Here is a 22,233-nt window from a genome sequence, read left to right on the forward strand (position 1 = left end):
AATAATAATAATAATAATAATAATAATAATAATAATAATAATAATAATAAATTTTATTTATACCCCGCCTTTCCAAAAAAATGATCAAGGCGGCTTACAAGTGTTAAAAACAGTTAGAATAGCATTTACAATACAAATTAAATTACAATATAAAAAGTTAAAACATTACTACAAAAATAGGAACAGGAGTCAAAAAATACACATATCAGGGTACAAATAATCAATCACAAATATTTCGGAGTCAAAGGGCAGAGGAAAATCAATTAAACTAAAGAGGGAAGGCCAATCTAAATAAGTATGTTTTTAAATTCTTCTTAAAAGAATCTAGTGAGGCGGCAGAGCGAAGCTCTAAGGGGAGCTTATTCCAGGAAGACGGGGCAACAATGGTAAAAGCCCTCTGTGAGGTCCTTACAAGATGTGTTCTAGGAACCTCTAACAGGTTTGTCCCGGATGATCTAAGTGTGCGGGGCGGATTATGTGGGGAGAGGCGGTCCTCCAAGTACCCTGGGCCCAAGCCATTTAGGGCTTTATAGGTTAAAACCAACACCTTGTATTGAGCTCGGAAGCGAATAGGCAGCCAGTGAAGATCTTTTAAGATAGGTGTTATATGGTCCGACCTGGAAGTACCAGCGACCAGTCTAGCTGCCATATTCTGTACAATTTGCAGCTTCCGGGTTTGGTACAAGGGTTGCCCCATGTAGAGCGCATTGCAGAAGTCCAATCGAGAGGTTACTAAAGCATGTACAACAGTTTCAAGGTTCCTACGGTCCAGGTAAGGACGCAGCTGGCGTATCAGCCGGAGCTGATAGCAAGCACTCCTGACCGTCGCATCCACCTGAGGTGTTAGCTGGAGCGACGAGTCAAGGAGCACCCCCAAGCTGCGCACCGAGTCCTTCAAGGGGAGCGTGACCCCGTTCAGGACCGGATGACGAATCTCATCACCCGGAGCCGGGGAACCTATCACCAGTACTTCCGTTTTCCCTGGATTCACACTGAGTTTGTTCTCCCTCATCCAGCCCATTACCGACGCCAAGCAGGCATCTAGAGGAGAGATGCCATCCTTAGTTACTGGATCAGTCGGAGACACAGAGAAGACTATTTGGGTGTCATCAGCATACTGATAACACCGCGCCCCGTGTCTCCGGATGATCTCTCCCAGCGGTTTCATGTAAATGTTGAATAGCATAGGGGACAAAATCGCTCCCTGAGGGACACCAGATGTAAGGGCCCTCGTGTCGGAGCGACAGTCCCCCAGCTCCACCATCTGGGATCTGCCCGAGAGGTAGGACCGGAACCACTGCAGAGCAGTGCCCCCGATACCCAACTCCCCCAGGCGTCCCAGAAGGATACCATGATCGATGGTATCGAAAGCCGCTGAGATGTCCAAAAGCACTAACAGGGACACGCTTCCCCTGTCCATGCCCAGATGGAGATCATCAACTAAGGCGACCATGGCAGTCTCAACTCCATAGCCCGCCCGAAAGCCGGTTTGAAATGGGTCCAGAAAGTCGGTGTCATCCAAGATCGATTGAAGCTGGAAGGCGACTGCTCTCTCGATCACCTTCCCCAAAAAAGGTAGCAGCGAGATGGGCCGATAATTGTTGTGAATCAGGGGGTCTAAGGAGGGTTTCTTAAGCAAGGGTTTAACCACTGCTACTTTCAATTTTGATGGAAACTGACCCTCTCTTAGAGATGTATTAACGATGCGGTGCAACATAGTCAACACCACATCACCCCCCTGAGCTGCCAACCATGAGGGACAGGGATCAAGAGAGCACGTCGTCTTCCTAACGCTTCGAAGGATCTTGTCCACTTCATCGGTACTAACAAACTCAAAGTGATCCAGTAAAACTGGGGCCACGGACGCTTCGGACGCCTCTCTTACAGGATCTGCATAAATACCGGCGTCAAGATCAGCCCTAATCTGAGAGATTTTATCCGCAAAGAAGTTGTTAAAATCGTCACAGCAGGCTTTAGATGGTACCAAAATAGGGCTCAGGGAGGGAGGGAGCTGGGTTAGCTCCCTCACAACCCTGAACAGCTCTGCTGGACGCGACTCTGCGGACGCAATACGTGCAGCATAGAACGAATTCTTTGCTGCACCTATTGCCACTCCATAGGCCTTCAAGTGAGAGCGAAGGAGTGTCCTGTCGGATAAGCGCTGATGTCTTCGCCAGTTACGCTCTAGTCGTTGCGCAGCCCGCTTCCTTACCCTGAGATCTTCCGTATACCAAGGTTGTTTATTGGAAGCAGGCCGGTAAGGACGCTTGGGAGCGACACTGTGTATAGCCCTGGAAGATTAGAATCCCAGATGTTAGCCAGGGCATCAACAGAATCGCCGTCAGTGCCAGTCGTATACTCCTCTAGGGCTTTTTGGAACCTTTTGGATTCCATCAGCCTTCGAGGGTGGACCATCCTAATAGGTCCGCCACCCCCGGGGGGACTTAAGGTAGAAGCCTTGATTCGGGCCTCAACCAAGAAATGATCCGTCCATGACAGGGGAGAGATGTTAGAGATCTCTACCCACGGAGCCTCCAAGTCCGTACTGAAGATCACATCAAGGGTATTACCAGCGCAATGTGTTGGCCCTGAGACCAATTGAGACAGGCCCATGGCTGTCATGGTAGTCATGAACTCCCGAGCTGCACCAGATGGAATATCACTGGCCCCGAAAGGGATGTTGAGGTCCCCCAGGACAAGAAGCCTAGGGGACTCCAACACCAGTTCCGAGACCAGCTGTGTCAGCTCGGCCAGGGAGTCTGTTAGCGCACGGGGTGGCCGGTAGACCAACAAAATCCCCAGACTGTCTTTGGCCTTCAGGGACAGGTAAATACATTCGATGTGATCTGTTTTCCGGACTGGGATCCTGGTTAAGGAAAGAGTGTTTTTATGGACCAAGGCAACACCGCCCCCCCGCCCACCTAACCTGATCTGGTCCTTGACTGAATAGAATCCTGATCTCCAGAATTGTAGTCCAACACTCAAACCACTACACCACACTGGCTCTATAATGAACAAAACAGATAAGGTATTCACCAACCTGTTCCTTTATCTTACAGAACTTTTTAAAGGCCTAGCAATATCAATTCTTTCTTTTAAGAAGAAGTTGCCGATGTAAGTCCAAAGACAAGTGTTAACAACAGAAAGGACATCATCTAAAGCCAACACTGAAAAATCAAGGATGCCTTAATTATGTAATTGGTGTGTCAAAAAAGTGATTACAAAGCCCTAAACTAAATGTCATGCTGCCACTGTACTACCAAGTATAATGAAATTTTCTCCTCTTTCCTTCAAATTCCAAAAAACCCATTCTAAGGCTGCATCTGCACTGCAGAAATAATCCAGTTTGACATCAGTTTAACTGCCATGGCTCAATGCTATGGAATTCTGGAAACTGTCATTTTGTGAGACATTTAGCTTTCTCTGTTAGAGAGCTGTTGGCACCATAACAAACTATAATTCCTGGAATTCCACAACACTGAGCCATAACAGTTGTGTTAAGTGGTGTCAAACTGCATTATTTTTGCAGCATGGATGCAGCCTTGGTGGTTTCTCAGCTTTACAGGGATGGTTTTGGAGGTACATGACAGTCTGGAGTTGGGAAGGGGGATTGCCAGCAGATGTCTAGCACTGAATATTGCTCATTAAAGGCAACAGGCTTGTGAGATAGGATTCATGTAGAATCCCCGTTTACCTAAATGTTTGCTGTATTTAATAATAAAAAATGGTATTTCCTTATTGTTGTAAACCACTTCATTTTCTTTTTAAAAGGAAAAAAGGGCTCAAACTAAAATTCATGCACATTAAGATTATAAAAACATTATAAAAAGGAAGCTCTTCAAGTTACCTCTCACACATATCAAAGACAAAGAGGCAGAAAGATCCTACAGCTATTGGGCCAACTTGTTTCCAGTAAGCTGAGAAGTGATTTCGTTGATTCTGATCCTAAAAATTAAAAATTATTTTTTTTTACTTTACCTATACAATGAAATAGTCAATAAAGCAAGCTGTATCAAAGGCTGAATCAGTAATAGTGAAGCATTCTCACATTAAAATTAAAATCCAGTAGTAGTTCCTTGACACTTGAATATATATCGGTGCTGTAAAACAAATGCAGGGTTTCAATAAATAATTAAAACATAAAGCAACCCTGCTGCCAGAACTTAAATATTATTTCAAAGCTTTTGTACCAGCTGTAGACAATTATATTTTATGATGTTCTAACATGATGAAGTCTCAATCTCAGTTGTCTTCCTTAACACATGAGCACCTTTTTTCTTATCTAGTTCAGTCAATTAAATACAAACTAGAAATTCACATATGGTGCTCTGGCAACTGCATGACTGCATACTTTAGCAGAGATGGAAATCATGCCCCCCTCCAGCAAATCATGTTGCTGGACAGCAACTCCCATCAGTTTAGCAGAGCCAATGGTGAAGGATGGTGGGAGTTGAAGTCCAGTAACTGGATTGCCAGAAATTGCCCAGCTTTGCACTTCAGAGTGAAAGCAAATTTTACAATAATTTCCCCATGTTTTTGAGGAGCAAGAAATAACCTGCTCAATAATATTGTGTCAACAATTTGGTATGACTGCACCTACCATCATATGCTCTCCACAGAAGATGATCCAAAAGGAGAGAAGCATTGCATAAAAGATTCCTTGGCGAATGTCTCCAAAAAGCAACATCCATGTCCAGTCAAATCCAATAGAAAACCACTCTACTGGGATATTTATGAAGGTCATGGAGATCCCAAGGGCAAAGATAACTCTAGAAAGAGTAACATTTTCAAACTCAGTTAAAATGGTGTGCAACCAGTCAATGTCCTCTGAGGTGACCTGCTATTAAATCTACTGCATTAAGAACTGCCCACAGATGGGATGATCAGATAGAATATCCTGAACTTCTGGAATGCTTTAGGCATAGAGTGGGGAAAATATGGACTCTGTCATACATTTGGCTCCCAATGCCATTTTTTAACCCACTCAAGAGTCCCCAGGTCCCCACCCCAAATTGGGCAGAGGTATAATTTTTTAAAAAATTGTTTCCTGCATGGCCAGTTGTTCCCCCAAAGTGCCCTGGAGGGGGGAGCTTTTTTATCCTCTTTCATGAGGGAATCAAATGCAGGCCCTTTTTTTCTCAAAGACTAGATTCCAAAACATTGCCTAAGATATTCTGGCCTCCAAAACTGGATCCTGGAATGTCTCCTGACAGATGCTCTAGCCATCAGCATTCAGAGAGCAGGCACTGAGACGACTGAGTGGAGGCAATATCTGAGCTTGAAACAAGTGATGAAGGGTATTTAAAAATATATATAAACTCCATAAAATAAACGTTACACCCACGATTTGGAGGGGACAGTGAGATCTGTTTTAGGAGTTCTTGAAAGAGGCTACTACCAGCTAAGTACACTCAAGCCAAATTTAGGAACCAAAATCTCAACAGGTAGGACATACCTTTACTGAAATGCAGATATTTTATAGGCGGCTATGTTAGAGAATAAAGCCTGAAATAAAATGTCCAGATGTGGAAAAAGTGACAAAGGTCACTTGCAGTCTGATAACCAAGGAACTGGTTACAGCTGGTACAGGACATGTGATGTATCTGCAAGATCATCATGTACCAGAAAGCACTGTGAAGTGTTGAAAAACTAATGTAAATATGCTTGGTCATCTTGGTTGGGGGACAACAATTAAGGTGACACAGCAGGAAGAGGCTGGACTTAGTGTCCACATGGCAAAATTGTATATAAAGCCCAAGTCTCATTGTACAGTGTGGGTTTGTTGGTTGTCGGTGGTGGATGTGTAGCTTTGGAGTTTGGTTTCTGTATATAGCAACTGGAAGATTAAAGAGCCTTTTTGAAGAGACAACTGTCTCAGTGTGCTTTCTCAGCATCTGGAGGGGATTCCAGATCAGCCACACAGCTCCGTGACAGTCTGCTTGGTGGTTCTTCTGATGGAAGCTTCTGCGTAAATCCACGCAGGCTGCGCACTCAGCACATTCCAACAGGCTAACCTATCTGACTAACAGGGATTTAAAATGAACCACACACAAATTAATTGAAACTAATCAATGGCCACTTACTACCAACCCAACACCAGACAGTTGCATAATTTCTTCTCCCTCTTTACAAACACATACTGAATTTCATGAATTCTGAAATCTACAAAACATCTTGGATGATCTTTGCTCACTTTTCCAGGAGTACAGGTGGCCGTGTCATCAGTGTGATCCGTCTCCAGTACCAGATCATGATGATGACGATACTAGGTGTAAGAAAGGTCTTCATTGCAAACCATACTTTTGTAAAGCCTCCATTTTGGTGGATGCCCTGAAAGTGAGAACAAGTTTTAATGTTTTATTTCTTTATATTCCCATTAAGAACTATCATATTGCTTACACTACCTTGTAACAACCTTACAAGGCTTAAATAATAACTATGTTGGGAGTGGCGGAAGGAAAAAATCCCCTGGAAAATGCAAGCTCTTTAGAGAGCTCCTTCATCATGAAAGTATTTGAATACAAACAGATTTCCATTTACAAATGAAGACAGAAGCCTTTATAAAAATACTGATCAAAACCAATAATTAAAAATGCTGGTCACAATCTTCTAATTATATCTTAGTCACTTTATTCTACACTTGTTAATGTACTGCTCACGACTGCTTGTGTTTAAGAATTGAAGCAACCAGACTAATGAAAGCTCACTGATTTAACCACAGACACAGAGGGAAAAGTACTCTTAATGGACTATGGAAATTTTCAAAAATATTTCAGTCCTTAAAGAAGAATCATTTCCCTATTAGATGAACCTAGCAACAGAATTCCTTAAGACTGTTATTTGTATCCCAGTGAGAATGGTACTCCTCCCACTTGCAATTTAGGGTAAAAAAAAAAATCCAGAAGCTTAGAGAAGTTCCTTTTTTGGCTACAGCTCCCAGGTTGGTCAAACTTTGAAAAAAAGATCCTTGTTTTGTGTAATGAATAACAAATCCTTAGAATAGTCATTTTTATCATTTCTCATATTCTCTTGTTTTAGCTTCCACAGAACTATAGTATTAGGTACTACTTCTACAGCTGCGTTCTCAAACTTTAAATAAAAAGACAGATGGAAGAGTCATCCTATGGGAAAAAACACTGGAAACATGGGTGGCTATGTGTAGGGGCATTCCATTCACCTAATACAAGGACTACTAGACACCTTTTCTATGAAAATCCTTGGGCAGTATCCAATATTGGACTTCTGCTAGTGGAACAATGGAATCCAACAGGACAGGGAAGAACAATCTCCCTCTACATCTCAGAGCCTTATGTGCCCCAAAACCAGTTCTAGACAGGTTCTGAAGGTCTGAGTTTCTGGGCAATGCAGACAGAGTTCTGAAGGAAAGAAATTCTACCCATGTGACCCTTGCAGTTGCATATCTAGTCTGATAGTCAGAGAACTCTATTTTTGCAATGTACTACCCTTGCAAATCAAACTAGTTAATAAAAGGTGAAAGCATGGAAAGTGATTTCAAATGCTTTTCTTGCATGAACAGAACTTCTGCCAACTTATTAGAATCATAGAGTTGGAAGAAACCACAAGGGCCATCCCGTCCAACCCCCTGCCATGCAAAAACTATTCAATCAAAGCATCCCCGACAGATGGCCATCAAGCCTCTGTTTAAAGACCTCCAGGGAAGGAGACTCCACTACACTCCGAGGGAGTGTGTTCCATTGTTGAACAGCCCTTATTCTCAGGAAGTTCCTCCTAATGTTGAACTGGAATCTCTTTTCCTGGAGCTTGCATCCATTGTTCCGGGTCCTGTTCTCTGGAGCAGCAGAAAACAAGCTTGCTCTCTCCTCAATATGACATCCCTTCAAATGTTTAAACAGGGCTATCACATCACTTCTTAACCTTCTCTTCTACAGGAAAAACATCCCCAGCTCCCTATGTCCTCATAGGGCATGGTTTCCAGACCCTTCACCATTTTAGTCGCCCTCCTTGGGGCATGCTCCAGTTTCTCAATATCCTTTTAAAGTTGTGGTGCCCAGAACTGGGCACAATATTCCAGGTGGGGCCTGACAAACCCTACACTCTCAACTTTACATCTGGTTTCTGATGGAGTCTATCACAAGCTCTCAGAACACATTAACATACATGGTTAATTATACATTTAATAAATCAGAGGTTAAGTCACTATTTTCCAACAAACATTCCACATGAAATACATTTTGGGACACTTGAATTAAGGTGTTAGCCAATGGACTATCTGCATGTTACAGGGAGGAGACCAGAGGTGAAGTGAATTATACTTACCACTAGACGGATATCTTTTATTTCACCAATTCCCACATTGATGCCTTTCTTCTCATTCACAGGGAGACGAATGTTGATAAGATAATACTTATGAGCAACGGTTCCAATCTCCATGAATGGCAGTACATCACAATCATAAAACTTGCCTTCATGCTCTGGAGTCTACCGGAACATCAGGGAGCAGAAAGTCATAGAAGCTGGCTTCAATTTGCAATCCAAAATTGCTTTATATTTGTAAAAAACCCTTACATTTCCCAAAATGGCAAAATATTTTTCCCTTTGCCACTTATTATCCCTCTAAGCTAAACTAAACAACTAATAAAAATAATTATCACAACAAGAGATATAAATATCATAAAAGAGAAATAACAGATAACACATGGAATTAATCCATTTGCCATTGTATTCTATGTTTCACACACAAGAAAACTTTTACTCTTGTCAGTCAGGTACAATGATTAAGAAAAAATGTCCTTGCAATTCTCATAAGGGAAGAGAAACCTAGAACATCTAGGAGAATAGTATACAGTCATCCCTCCATTTGTGCAGACTTTGAATCTGCATCTCTCGATTACACGCGAGGGGCAAATGGAGGGACATAAAATGAGGTGCATGTCCGCAGGGATGCACCACCATTCAAGCCAATGGGGCTTGAATATTGGCAGATTTCCATTTTCGCACTGGGGGTCCGGAACGGATCTCCTGCGAAAACAGAGGGGCAACTGTATACTGAAATCCCGCAGGTCCCCTTGAAGAGGAGTCTATGATGATGAGTGTTTTTGACTGCAAGAGTGCAATGTTGGGGTACAACAGTCCATCTTTTGAAGTTTCTGCAACTATTTTGCACCTAACAGCAGAAAGTGATAAGGTTGAGTATACTTTATCTGGAATTCCAAATTCCAAAGCACTCTACAATCCAAAACATTCTGAGCTACAACACAAGTAGCGTAGTACATACCTGTACTGTACTACCTGTACTGTATTAGTGAGTCTGGACAGACATGTATCTGGAGAGAGACATGAGGATATGTGAAATGTAGGGAATTCACACCTCTTGCTATTTCACAATCCTAAGTCTTTCTCTAGCCTGTTTCAGGGATGTAGCCGGGGGGGGGGGGTTCCTTGGGGTCCGGACCTCCCTTCCATTAGAAAAATGAATGGTGGATGCTGCTGCGCCGCCGCACCCAAGCCTCATTATAATGGTGGCACATAGTCTGGACACCCCCTTCCTAAAATCCTGGCTATGTCCCTGCCTGTTTATGACTCATTGTGTATACACAAATATAGGTATTCCAAAATCCAAAATCCAAAATAATGAACACTTCTGGTGCCAAACATTTCAGACGAAGAAGAGTAATGCTTCACAGCTTATACATTACAAAATGAAGTACAATATTTCAGAGACAAGTCTCCCTGGTATGGCCTCTATTTCAGTACTCACAACCAATTTGAGCCACAGTTGACTGAGGTTGGAGAGCTCTTACTGAAAAGTCTAACCATGGTCTTCTAGAAATATCACGACCTTTAGCAAAAGTAGGACAAGGAATATGCTCCTTTTATGAGCTGATCTCAAAAGAACACCTGCCTCCAACTGATCTCAAAAGAACACCTGCCTCCAACTGACATTTCCCTGGCTCTCATACTATGAGACTAAAACAGGTTTTCTCCAAACATACAACCCATGTTTTTGCATCAATTACTGTACAGTAGTATGTTTGAAAGCAAAGGGTACATAACACCACTTCTTTTGAAAGAGCCTAACAATATTAAATAAGAACAAGAGACCTACTTTTGGAGCACCAAAAGTACACTTGAGCTTTCGGGTCTCTGTAGCACGTGCCATTTCTTCCCAAGGGCCACCCATGACATCACGATATGCCAAAGACACATCAAGTGTAACTTCTGCATTCTCTTCTGCAGGAAGAAAGCATCAAATTGGTTACAGAAAGAAATTGGGAAAATCTGAAAAGTTGCACCATCATTTCAAGATAACCGTCTTGATACCAGACAGTCATACATATGCACTAATTTATGTATACATGTTCACCTGTTGATGTCTGAAAGGGGGAAAAAACCCTCATAGTCAATGTGTCAGAATGAAGTTTGTTCCACCATTCAGTTTTTAGGTAGTGTGCACTATTCTACACACAAAATCCTTAAGCCCCAAGTATTCTGTTGCTATAACCTTTCCAAGCTGTCTACTGACTCAAATATTTTTTTGGTAGAAGCAGGTCTGTGATAATGTACAATGGTACCCCGGGATATGAATGCGCCGCCTTACGAAATTTCCGGGTTACGAAAAAAATCAATAGGAAAAAACTGTTCCGGGTTACGAAGGTTTTTTCGGGTTACGAAAAATTTTTTGGTGCTTTTCGGCGCTATTTCGCACGAAATTGCGGCTTTTCCCCATTAGCGCCTATGGCTTTTTCGGCTTACGAAGCATTTCGGGTTACGAACGCGGCAGCGGAACGAATTATTTTCGTAACCCGGGGTACCACTGTACTCTTATAGAAGTCATATTCTGAGCTTTGAACAGCTACAAATTTCCTTCCCTTCCTACTGCAAAGTGAGAAGAACATTTCTGATCAGTCTTTCTGAATTCTTGATTGCAGATTCAGTCATAGTCAGCATATGGAAGAACACACACACACATCCCCAAATACTTCAGGGTAGTTGTTGTTTTTAACAAGAGTCCCAGAGTGCACATGCTTCATGTGTATGGACACCAGTGCCTGGTTTAAAATTATGGCCTTGGATGCAGTTTTCATGCAAAACTACAAATACTGCTTCCACTGGACATAAATGTAACTCGTCTTGAAACCCCACTTTTGTTACACATTATCAGAGAGGTTGTAAATGCAGCACACCTATTGAGATTTTAGTTGCAAGCGTCAGTGCCATGGACTATTGAAGACAACCCTTCCCTATGGTCCTCAATGTATATTTCCAACCTGCAGTTAAGATGGCATCTTTGAAGTTCTACTGGCCTACACATCTGCTACCAGTTTCAAAGTTATAATTTTATTGGAATTACGTGGAGGGATGCTCATCCAGAGTGCTGGGAACAGGCGTGGAAGGATTTTGTGGTTCAGACCTGCTATTTATATCATCCTTGGAGGTGTTTCTTTTCTTGTGCGGTACAACAATGTTCTTCTTCAGTATGCACAACTTGCATATTCCAGATTTAAAATGGAAGTGGATCCAGCTGAATGAAGTGCAAATCCACTTGAACTTTCCCCTTCTTTCCCAGCTACAAAAACTATTATTCTAAAAGGGCAGAAAATGCGGTGATAGATGAGGAAATGCCTGTGACATCTGCTATTTATAAGGGTTTTCTGTGAGTAGGAACTAGGGTCCTCCCCACTTTCCTCAAATTTCTGACAGTGGTGGAGCAGGGGATCCTTGAGGGAAAACTCAGCATGTGCTGGACATTTGACTAACCCACTTTCCTTGAAGGCAGAAGCTGGTGGCAAAACGTTGTGGGTTTTGGAAATTTTTGTATTTCTGGCTAAGGGAGGTTCAACTTGTTCTTGGCATCCTCTTAAAATGGCTAAGACACAAGGGACTAAAGGTTTTAAGAAGTTCACAAAACAGACAGTACCTTTTCTGTGGTGGCCTCCAGACATACAGAATGCTCTCTAGGAGATAAACATGCACCTGATTTATTTTTAAACAGGCCTTAAGGACTGGGTGCTCTAGCCCTCTTTTAGATGAATGGCTCTTTTTAGAAATTCTAGTCCTGCTATTATACAATTTAAGAACAATGTTTACTTTTATAATTGTGAAGTTTCTATTATGATTCTGTTGCTTTAGCTAGCTGCATGATACAATTTATTGTTTTCACATTTTACCTTGTAGATTAGTTTGAGGCAAGAGTGGTGAAAGAAAGAAGAGCTGATTACAAAGGTTGTTTGAGACATACTTGTTCTCCAACAATTACAACTCTTCATTTTGGGAACTTCAGTAACTGCCCCCTATATATTTCATCACAGCAGTATTCATATTTGGTCAGATAGCTGCAGTTCTGGTATTTTTCGATCTCCATACTACAAAAACATACAGACCACTGGCCTTGAAAACAAGACCAAACACTGGTTTTGCTTTATTTTATATACTAATAAATGTCCTTCATGTATTGCAGTTTCTCACATTAGCCATGTTTTTATTTGCAAAATCTTGGCTCTGAATTTAACTAATGCTTCATGAAACACTCCCTCCTTGTAGATTAGACTAAAGATTCAAAACACCTCTAATTTCAAAGACCTTTGTTCAAACTACAATGATCTAAAAATAGAAAAGCTGTTCAACGCAAAGGCAGCACTTGCAGCTGCTTTAAATAAACAGAGAGGAAAAGGTGGATTTAAGTGCTTCAGTCTGAATTGTAGCACAGTTCAGATGTCCAGAAAGCATGTAGTCATGTTTTTCTGATGTACCACTGTTTCTTAAAACCCATGAACATTTATTAAGATCCTCATCCTCTTACACACAATTGAAGAGGTTGTAGTTCTCCAAATGTTGGTGGCCTCAGCTCCCATCAGCCCTAGTGAAAGACGATGCAAGCTGTGATCTAACAACATCTGAGGGAGCCAATGTTGAGCCAAAGTTTCCCCACCTCTGCTCCAATGATTCTGTTAACTCTAAATAAAAGCAGTTTGTTGATATCGTCCTTACAGTATTCCAGGTGAGGTCTGACCAAAGCAAAGTAACTTCTTGTCATCTGTACATTGTACTTCTGTGGAGATGATGGTATGATCCTTATACCTGGTTTGTCCAGTCCTTATTCCTCCTGATGTTAATTTTGAGTTGTGCATGCATGCACAAAGATCTGCATTACACATCTTATGACTCCACCGATTTTCCTTCAGGATTATTGGCTTGATTCTATCTCTTTCCCCAAGTTGTTTATTTATTGTTGTTGTTGTGTGCCTTCAAGTCATTTCCAACTTATGGTGACTGTAAGGTGAGCTTATAAAGGGGTTTTCTTGCCAAGATTTGTTCTCAGGAGATTTATTGCCTTCCCCACCAACTGAGTTAATGTGACTTGCCCAAGGTCGCCCAGTGGGTTTCATGGCTGAGCGGTGATTTGAACCATTGTCTCCAGAGTCATAGCCAGACAATTAATCCACACTGGCTTTTAGTAAAGGACACAAAATAGCACTGCTCAGTGAACACTACATTTTATTCTAGCTGCTCTTGTAAAGGTCCATAATATATGAGTAATCCTCTCCCTATTGATAAGGAATTTGGGAAACCATTCTAAGAGTATTTCTGGAGAGACAGTGGATTTTGTGAACATCAGGCATGTCTGTTCTGAGTACCTGACACCTGCAATTTGGACAAAAGCTGTAAGAATTTCTACTCCCCTGCCCTACAGATCAGCCTAGAGCCTATAAAAGTTACTTTTTCCCCAAGTACAGATCTCAGAGCATGGAGCCCCTTAGATCTGTGACCCAGAAAAAGTAAAGCTTCCAAATTCTGATGCAGCCTAGGTTCCTCAGACCAGTATAGCAGAAGCTATTCAGAAAATAAAAAATACTAAAGAACAGAGGAAGATGGCTGGAGTTCTGACTCATTGAGAGGAATGAGCTTACTTACAAAAAGCTGGAGTACCCCTCCTTGTTTCAGAATGAGCCTTTTGTGCAGCTCCACATAAGAGATTTCTTTCCACTGCAAAATGAGATTCTCTTTTACTCTCTCCTGTGCTCCACCCTCTTCAATTCTCCTTCACCACAGTCTGATCTCATCAAATGTCAGGTTACCCCATACAAACATTCCCCCTTCAGAACTCCATCTATTGCCTGGGTGACTAAGCTCTTTCAACAGCTGTGTTATTGCTGGAAGACAGGCAATGTTATTCACAGAGTATTTGTTTCATGCGGTTTGTGTGAAATGTGACTTGCTGCTGCATCAGTGCAAAATCTCAGACCCGTTTAGAGAGGGAAGAACATCACGTATAAAGTTACACAAAATATTCACCACATCTCACAACTTAAAAGCAAGTGAGGGGCTAACTACTCCAAGAAGACATCAAGACATGTATTTAACCTGTTTGGCAAATATAACTGAATTAAAACAAAGGGTCATCATAAGCCAATGGTCAAGCATCCAGCAGGAGTCATCTAGCACTGCCTTCTGAAAAGAGTATGGATTAAAAAAAAAACAAAAAAACCATACACAACTCCCAGAATCCTCCAGCCAGCATGGCTACTGACTGGGTCTACCATGTCTTTACTGAACCAAATTTTTCCACACCAATCTGCTTGGAGATCAAATACACTCCTTCAGATATTAGCATCACCTGAGATAAAGCACAGACTTTTCAGAGCAGGCCTTGCTTTTGGAATTCTGTTTCCTGATATGAATGATGATACTCTTTCAGTACTAGACAGAGATCTTTTTATTTTCTTTAGGTTGCTTTTTAGAAAATATATTTTCAACTTTTAAGTCATTGTGACTAGCTTACTACTGCATTCTAGGATGCTGACTTTCTTCTGTTGTTTTATTGGACCTCATAGGACTGCTAGCCCTATCAAGAGTATGCCTGCTGAATCAATAGGATTTGCCTAAGTCTTGATTAATCATTTGCCAACTGCAGCTAAAACTAGAAACTGGATTTAGACCATGTGACCATTGTTTTAAAATAACATTTCCTTGGTTTTACTGTAACCTGGTGGGAATTTTATTGATGAAAGTGTGATTTACAAGTAATAGATATAAATATATAGATACAGATATATATTAATATGGTTCCTAGTGGTAAGTCATCTCACTAAGCAGAGATAATGCTGGCTGTATTTAAGATGAAGGAAATGTATTGCCCATATAAATACATTACCCATCCAGCAGGCTGTTGTTGTTTTTTTCTTTTCTCTTCATATCAGTCTATCAGCTAGCAAGGAGATAATTTATTCACGCATGTAAATATTAAATTAATCAATTTTGTTCACAGCAATAACAGAATTAACTACAAAAATATTTAGTCACTGGAAAGACCTAATTTCCATAAGCATGCATAACAAATGCATCCTTCTGAAAGAAAAGCGCAGCACCCTTCAAGGTCGCTAAAAACATCCTCCTCCAAGATGTGCTTTAGAGCCTCACAATCAATCTGCTTTATTTGAAAGGAAAATAAAACCACTGCAAAGATCTTTCAGAGGCATCCTGCCAAGATCAGAGTATTCCTCCACTGCTAGAAAACCTTTAGCTGTTTAAAAGAGGAATTTATAAGGTCTCAACAGCATTACTGCCTAGATCTTGAATTTCTGCACTGTGTATCGTAAACAAAGAAACAGTAATTACACTGTGGTGAAATGGTGACTTAAGCCTCCCATTATCTTTCACTCAGTGATTCAAGCAGCCAAGGGATACTGGCCAAAGGAAGCAACTAGATTGAGTCAAACAATGAGTCACTCTAGCCATTTTTATTCCACTGGTGTCCCCCGATCCAAGTCTTCTATATATGCCTGCACGCTCTCTCTCTGAATTTTAATGTCAAACCCAAAATAATTCCACCCACAAGGAAAAAAGTGTGAAAAAGAACAGCTGCATATATTTTGAGTCTAGGTTTCTGATTGTGTATGGTCTCACCCAAAACAAAAGATCATTACTGAAGATGAGATAACATATTGAAATAGTAACTTAAGGAAACAGAGACATTAGAATGCAAATTAAATTTGTAGATTATAGGAACCTCAATGGATTCAAATAACATGCTGTAAGGATGGTGTAAACCAGTAGTGGAAAATGCATGGTCCCCCAGATATGTTTGGATTTTCCACCCTGGCCAATACAGTTAATATAAAAATAAGGGGCCTCTGAATTGCAAAAATAAAGCATGAACATAAACTTTAGTACAGTGGAATAACAGGGGCCAAGATAAATCTTTGAAAAGTTAACACTTTGGATCTATACAGAGTGGCAGCTTATGAGGTAGCATAGATAAAATAAATTTAGTCAACAGGGGTACTATATCAGGGGCCAAAATTTTACACAGTAGTCGGTAAGCTGAGCCATTATCATTCACATGTTACAGATGACAGGATGTCTGAGGCAATTCAGAGTAGTGTGAAGTAGTGATTAGGATTTAGGAGATCCAGCTCCGTGTTCCTCTAAGCTAAGAATCTCTCTGGATATCTTTTGGCCAACCACTTCCCCTGACCTATCTCACAAAGTTGCTGAGGATGAAGTGGGGGAAAGGGAGAGCCATGTATACTTGGTACAGTGCAGTTGATGGAAGATGAATGAATGAATGAATGAAACTTTATTTCTATACCGCCGTTCCTACGATCATGGCAGTTTACAACATGTGATGAAATACAAAAATACAAAATAGATGGGACAGAAGTGCAACTAATAAATAATATGATCTATTATTTTGCAAAATGAGAGGACGACATCTCCAGTCATTGAATGTTGCTATCTCCGATGTTACTGCCTGTCTGATTTGCCTTCTGTTGGGCAAAAGGTCTGGCATATGTCAATAACTATCAAACCACCCACCTGCTTAACACTCATTTAATGGATGAAATAAAATACCTAGGGATGGCTCCATAAAGTTAAAAGGTGTTACCAGCTAAAATGACAACATAATTAAAGGAAGGGATGTGGACAAAGTAAGATGGGGCACTGGATGACTAATGAAGCCTACAGAGTCAGGAGAAATGCCAGAGTGAGTCGAGGCTTGGATCCTGGCCAGTCTGTACTCTCATTCAGTGTCTAGAAATGGCAAAGGCAGGACAGAGTTATATTCACTCAAATTAGAACAAGAGAATCAAGCCAAGAATGATCTCAAAGATGACTTTCACCTTCATGTTTCTCCTTGACAACATGAGAAAACTACATGTTTTTTTCTTTTTCTTTTTGTCCTCAAGACAGAAAGGAAAAGGGTGTTTGGGATTCAGATGTCAGATGAATAGTGAATATACTATTATAACAACATCATTAGCGGCAAACTTAAGTTCAGGGATTTAAAAAAAGAAAATAAACAATTCTAAAGATTCATCTTCTGACCTCCACACATTTCCTGGAAATGAAGAAAAGAAATACCCCCAAACTATTGTGCTTCATGAAATGAAAGGATTTTAAAAACTGAATAAACACACAGATGAAGGATTGTAACTCACTTGGAATGTGCAACTTGCCACATAAAAAGCACACAGCATAGAATAAGTAAACCAAAAATGGGAACCTTCCCTTCCTTTCCTCTGCAACAATGTCCACAATTCTTTACAATTATTCATGCTGCTGTCCAAAACAGCTGGACAGTAAAATGTTCCCCAGTCTGGGTCCGTAGAGCACTGTCCGACCACTGCTGGATTATGGATGCCATCATTTTCATTCTTAAAAGTTTTCATTCTCCATTCTTGAGATGGAGTACTGTCGTTTCAGATGAAAATGTGGACTTTGATCTCTCCAAAACTGTAGTCATGAGATTATTCCATAGAGTATAAGAGCTGCCTTTCCCACTGGCCACAGCCAGACAGAGATAGATAAGAAAATATGAATGTGAGATGGTGGTGACCTCAGGATGAGGTTGCTCCAAACCAACATGGGGTTACAGTAAAGTCATCCAGACAGAACTGGGGTATCTAAGAGTTAGCTGAATAAGTAAATACGACTGTTCAGTCTGTGGAATGAAGACCCTAACAGATCCTATCAGCTGAAGTGCAGCTCCATCTCTGACTCTGGATGCATCTACACTGTAGAAATAATGCATTTTTGACTCCAGTTTAAGTGCTGTAACTTCATCCTATGGAATTCTGGGATTTGTAGTTTTGAAAGATCTTTAGCCTTCTCTGCCAAAGAGTGTTGGTGCTTCACAAAACTACAAATGCTGGAGTTCTGTAAGATGGAGACGTGGCAATTAAAATGGTGTCAAACTGCAGTATAAATGCACCCTCTCATTCATATTCTGTCTCTCTCTCTCTTTTGGCACTAGCTAATGATTCTATAGGGCTTCTCTACTGTTGTCTTGGTTTTTGTTACAGTGGTGGGCCACCCAATGTAGTCCAGTTTACCAGAAGAAGCCTTAGAGATGGACAGTCAGGGCATCTATCACCTGTCAACTTTAAGGTGGGGAACAAGAAGCACCAAGAAAACAATGAAGACACAACTGTCAATTGTTGTGGTGGGAAGTGTTTGTCTGATGAAGAGTGACATGACTGGTCAGTTGTAGTAGTGAACTGTGTAGGCACAGGAAAGTTGAGTGTGAGTGGGCTGTGCTGTGAGAATCTGCAACCATTTCTTAAGGATTAGAAATATTTATTTATTTATTTATTTTCCGCTCTTTTCCCAGGACTGGGACTCAATCACCTCAATCCAATGACTAAAAGAAACTACTGGAAGATGCATACCTTTTAATTTAGAGAGTGACTTGTTCTGATGATATCAAAAGGGATTAGGAGAAGAGGGGCTAGTGAAACATCCCCCTCCCTAGGAAAGGTCTCAAAATGGCCCCAGGATTGATGCCAAAGTGGCTTGTGTTTATAAAACAGTGCAACTCACTGAAGTGAGAATTCTTTGCTTTCATTTACATTTTAACACTGATTTGCCCCTTCTTTTTTCTTACAGTGATACCATTAAACTGAAAGCTTTTTTCCAGGTACTTACTTATTTGGTTGTCAGTCTTGAAAGCAATATCCATATGCAAAATGTACAGCATGAACTGGAACCAAGGGCTCATTTCTTTGTTGGGAAGTGGCATGTGAACCGAAAACACAATATCATTGGCTTCTATTTGCCGGATCATAGCTTCATCCAAATCTCTGATTTTTTCACACTGGTTAGGTCCCCACGGCATAAACCATTTGTTTTTGTGGTGGTTTTTCCGCACATCTATGCATTTTATTGCCACATAGGGCACAGCTGTAGTGGGACTTGGAGCTGAAAAGAAATGCATATACACAGAATAGTTTTAGGATTCATTAACACATGATATAGCGACTCAACAATGAAATAATAAGTGAATTTCCTGCCTTGGAAGACAATTGGCATAAATCATGGGTGGAAATTACGGAGCCCTGCAGATGATGCTGGATGGCAACTCCCAGCATTCCTAACTAGTGGTTATATGAGCTAAGGCTGCTGGGACATGCAGTCTGAGAGCTGCAAGGCAGTATGATTTCTGCCCCTGGAGTAGATGAATTTTGCAATCACTTCTAACTCTATGACAGTCAAGATCTCATGTAGTTACTTCAACTTAGCATACAGCAGAGTTACTGATATGAAACACCAGAATACTACTATTTTCCCATTTGTTTGTAAGAAAAAGAAGGAAAGATCAGACCCTATTTTTATTTCCTTGCTCCTTAGATCTATACAGCAAAATAGTTACAAATAGAAATCTTGCATTACTACAAAATGGTTGTTTCCTTTGAATGGAGTCATCAGTATTACTGTCCTCCTCAGTCTACCTTGTGAACAGGAAGCACATAACTGTTAAACTTCCATGACAGGTTCTTAAAGAATTAGACTTTCTGCAAAAGGATTCTCCAGGAATTAAATATATTCAGCTTGGTAGAGCAAAGCAAGGACACTGAAGACTCACTTATCTTCTTGTACAAACAAATATGTACAGACAAAACACAAACAACAGACAGAAGAGTGCCATAAACAAGACCACCTTTCCCTGCATGCATATGCTAGTACCAGTAGCATAGGTAATAATACTTCAACTATCACAAAATCAGTACCCAAAACGTCTTTAGTGATATGATTATCTCAAAAGAAACAATGGAAGGCTCACCTAATGTAACACATGAGACTATCAAATCTAGTACATGGCACTGTTCTGGGCCATGCCCACTCCCTGGCATACTCCTCATCTCTTTATTGGTGTATTGGGCAAGGAATTTTAAGCCTACATTTAGGAAACACAGTGGGTTTCATGGCCAAGCCAGGATACAAAAACATCCCAAAAAAATTAGGTGCAGTTTTGGTAAAACATGCCAAATGTAGTCCCAGTTTTTTAAAAAGATGTTTTACCCTTGTTGAAGTAGAAACCTCAAACAATAAAGCTTCAGTCCATTGGCTTCCTCTTTAGGATTCTCCTGTTGTGGCTAAAATGCAGTATCTTCACATCCAGGAAACATATTCAGGGGTGTTGGCCATACAGCAAAATACAGTAACAGCCAAAAATTACATTTGGTATGTTTTACCAATATAGCATTTAAAATTTTCCCAGTGCAAAAGCATGGAAGCTTCTCCTGAGACATCCAATGTTCTCTGCCTAACAAAGGAGGTTGTGACCTCACAAGGGTTAGAGACATTTTGGATCACATAGGAGTACCTTTTTGTATTGCTGATGGAATTTAAATTTTATCTCCTGGACTCCTGGAATGCTTTGTTCCCAGTGCCACATGGTCAGAAGGAGGGGTCTTCCTGCATAGCTATCCCTCCACACCATCTTAACCCCAGTCATAAGCAAATTTATGCAGATCTTTAAACAATCAGCCCAGCAACCAAGATCACCACACCTCAGGCTGCTTATATTATAGGAGAAAACATTAGCTTATAAACACACATTAAAAATTCATCATCCCAAAACAAAAATAGCAAAGCAAAATCTTGCCTCTACAGTAACAGCATAACCTCATCTATAAAGCTCCTGCCAATTCTACAATTAAAAAGAAAAACACTCTCAATCACCAACTGACAAATGCTTTCTATAATAAAAAATACACGTTTTTGAATGTGTTTTTTTAAAGAAGAGCTGTAAAACCAGCACAACCTGTATTATAAAATCCTCTCCTCTATCCATGGACTCCTCCAAGCAATCCAGAATTTGGAATTTCACGTTCTCCAAATCACACAGAGAACATCTATAGATGGAAGCATCTCTCCTCTTCTGAAAGTCACTCCTCATGAAGACAACAGTAAGGGGGAGGGGAGTGTTAAGATAATTTCCTTTTTTACATATTCTTAATATGATGTTAAGGTGCTGGTTCTTAGAAGAGTACCATCCATTTCATATTTTACCTCCTCTGGTGTTCATACAATAGGTACTTATGCAGTGATAGATTTGGAGGACGTATCTTAAAAAGTTTGCTTCTCAAATTTGCAGAGGGTTCCACATTTAACTGACCAACTTAATTCTACAATATGGAGGTATTTTAAACCCTAGCACACATAAATGACTTATCTGCCATATCTTGATGGCCATTCAGCCTCTGGAATTCCCTGGGTGACCCTATCTGCTTTGTTCCATCAAAGATCAAAGGCTTCACTGAGGGTGTATCCATGCTGCAGAATTAATAATAATAATAATAATAATAATAATAATAATAATAATAATAATAATAATAAATTTTATTTATAGACCGCTATTCTGCAATGATCATAGTGGTGTACAATAAAAATTGCAATACAAAATTAGCCCCTACCCACCCCCTCACTCCCTCCAGGCTGGACGATGACAGTTGGCCGTGGAGGGAGGGCTCTGTCCCTTCAGGGCAGTCCCGATGGTGTTGGAGTTTGACACCAGTTTAAGCATCATGCCTATCCTACACAGAATCCTGGGGTTTGTAGATTGTTTAGGCAGTCTACAAGAGCTCTGACAGACCAAACGAAACAACAAACCTCAGGATTGTGTAGGACAGAGTTGTGACAATTCAAGTGGTGTCAAACTGCTTTAATTCTGTAGCGTGAATACACCCTAAGACAAGCTCGTGGCATATAAACTCGGCTGCCATTACTTGTTTTACTGCTGTCTTCTTCTTTATTTATTTATTTAATTAAAAGTCATTGTGTTGCCCTTCTGCCCACCAGCACTTCCAAAATGATAAAAGCTTTATTTAATATTCCTCTGACTCTCTGTAGTCACTATTCTTGATAGATTTGCACTTCTTTGACTGATAGATTCTTGACCGTGTGTTTTTATGTATACTGAGATATGTAGATTTTATATTTTTAACCTGTATGTAACTATATTCTTGTTGT

The 22,233-nt window shown here is 40.6% G+C and overlaps 1 protein-coding gene across 1 annotated transcript in view; it reads right to left on the bottom strand.

The window, feature by feature from the left end:
- Positions 1 to 22,233, bottom strand: part of WLS (Wnt ligand secretion mediator) — a 46,210-nt gene that overhangs the window by 6,889 nt on the left and 17,088 nt on the right. The window contains exons 2-7 of the mRNA XM_042465724.1: positions 18,907 to 19,179; positions 10,088 to 10,212; positions 8,299 to 8,460; positions 6,194 to 6,330; positions 4,601 to 4,769; positions 3,848 to 3,945 (exon numbers count right to left, since the gene is read on the bottom strand). Of these exons, the coding sequence (XP_042321658.1) occupies positions 3,848 to 3,945; positions 4,601 to 4,769; positions 6,194 to 6,330; positions 8,299 to 8,460; positions 10,088 to 10,212; positions 18,907 to 19,179 (964 nt within the window). The remainder of the gene's footprint in view (positions 1 to 3,847; positions 3,946 to 4,600; positions 4,770 to 6,193; positions 6,331 to 8,298; positions 8,461 to 10,087; positions 10,213 to 18,906; positions 19,180 to 22,233) is intronic.

The sequence above is a fragment of the Sceloporus undulatus genome, chromosome 4 (genome assembly GCF_019175285.1).
Source record: "Sceloporus undulatus isolate JIND9_A2432 ecotype Alabama chromosome 4, SceUnd_v1.1, whole genome shotgun sequence".
Classification (NCBI taxonomy): domain Eukaryota; kingdom Metazoa; phylum Chordata; class Lepidosauria; order Squamata; family Phrynosomatidae; genus Sceloporus; species Sceloporus undulatus.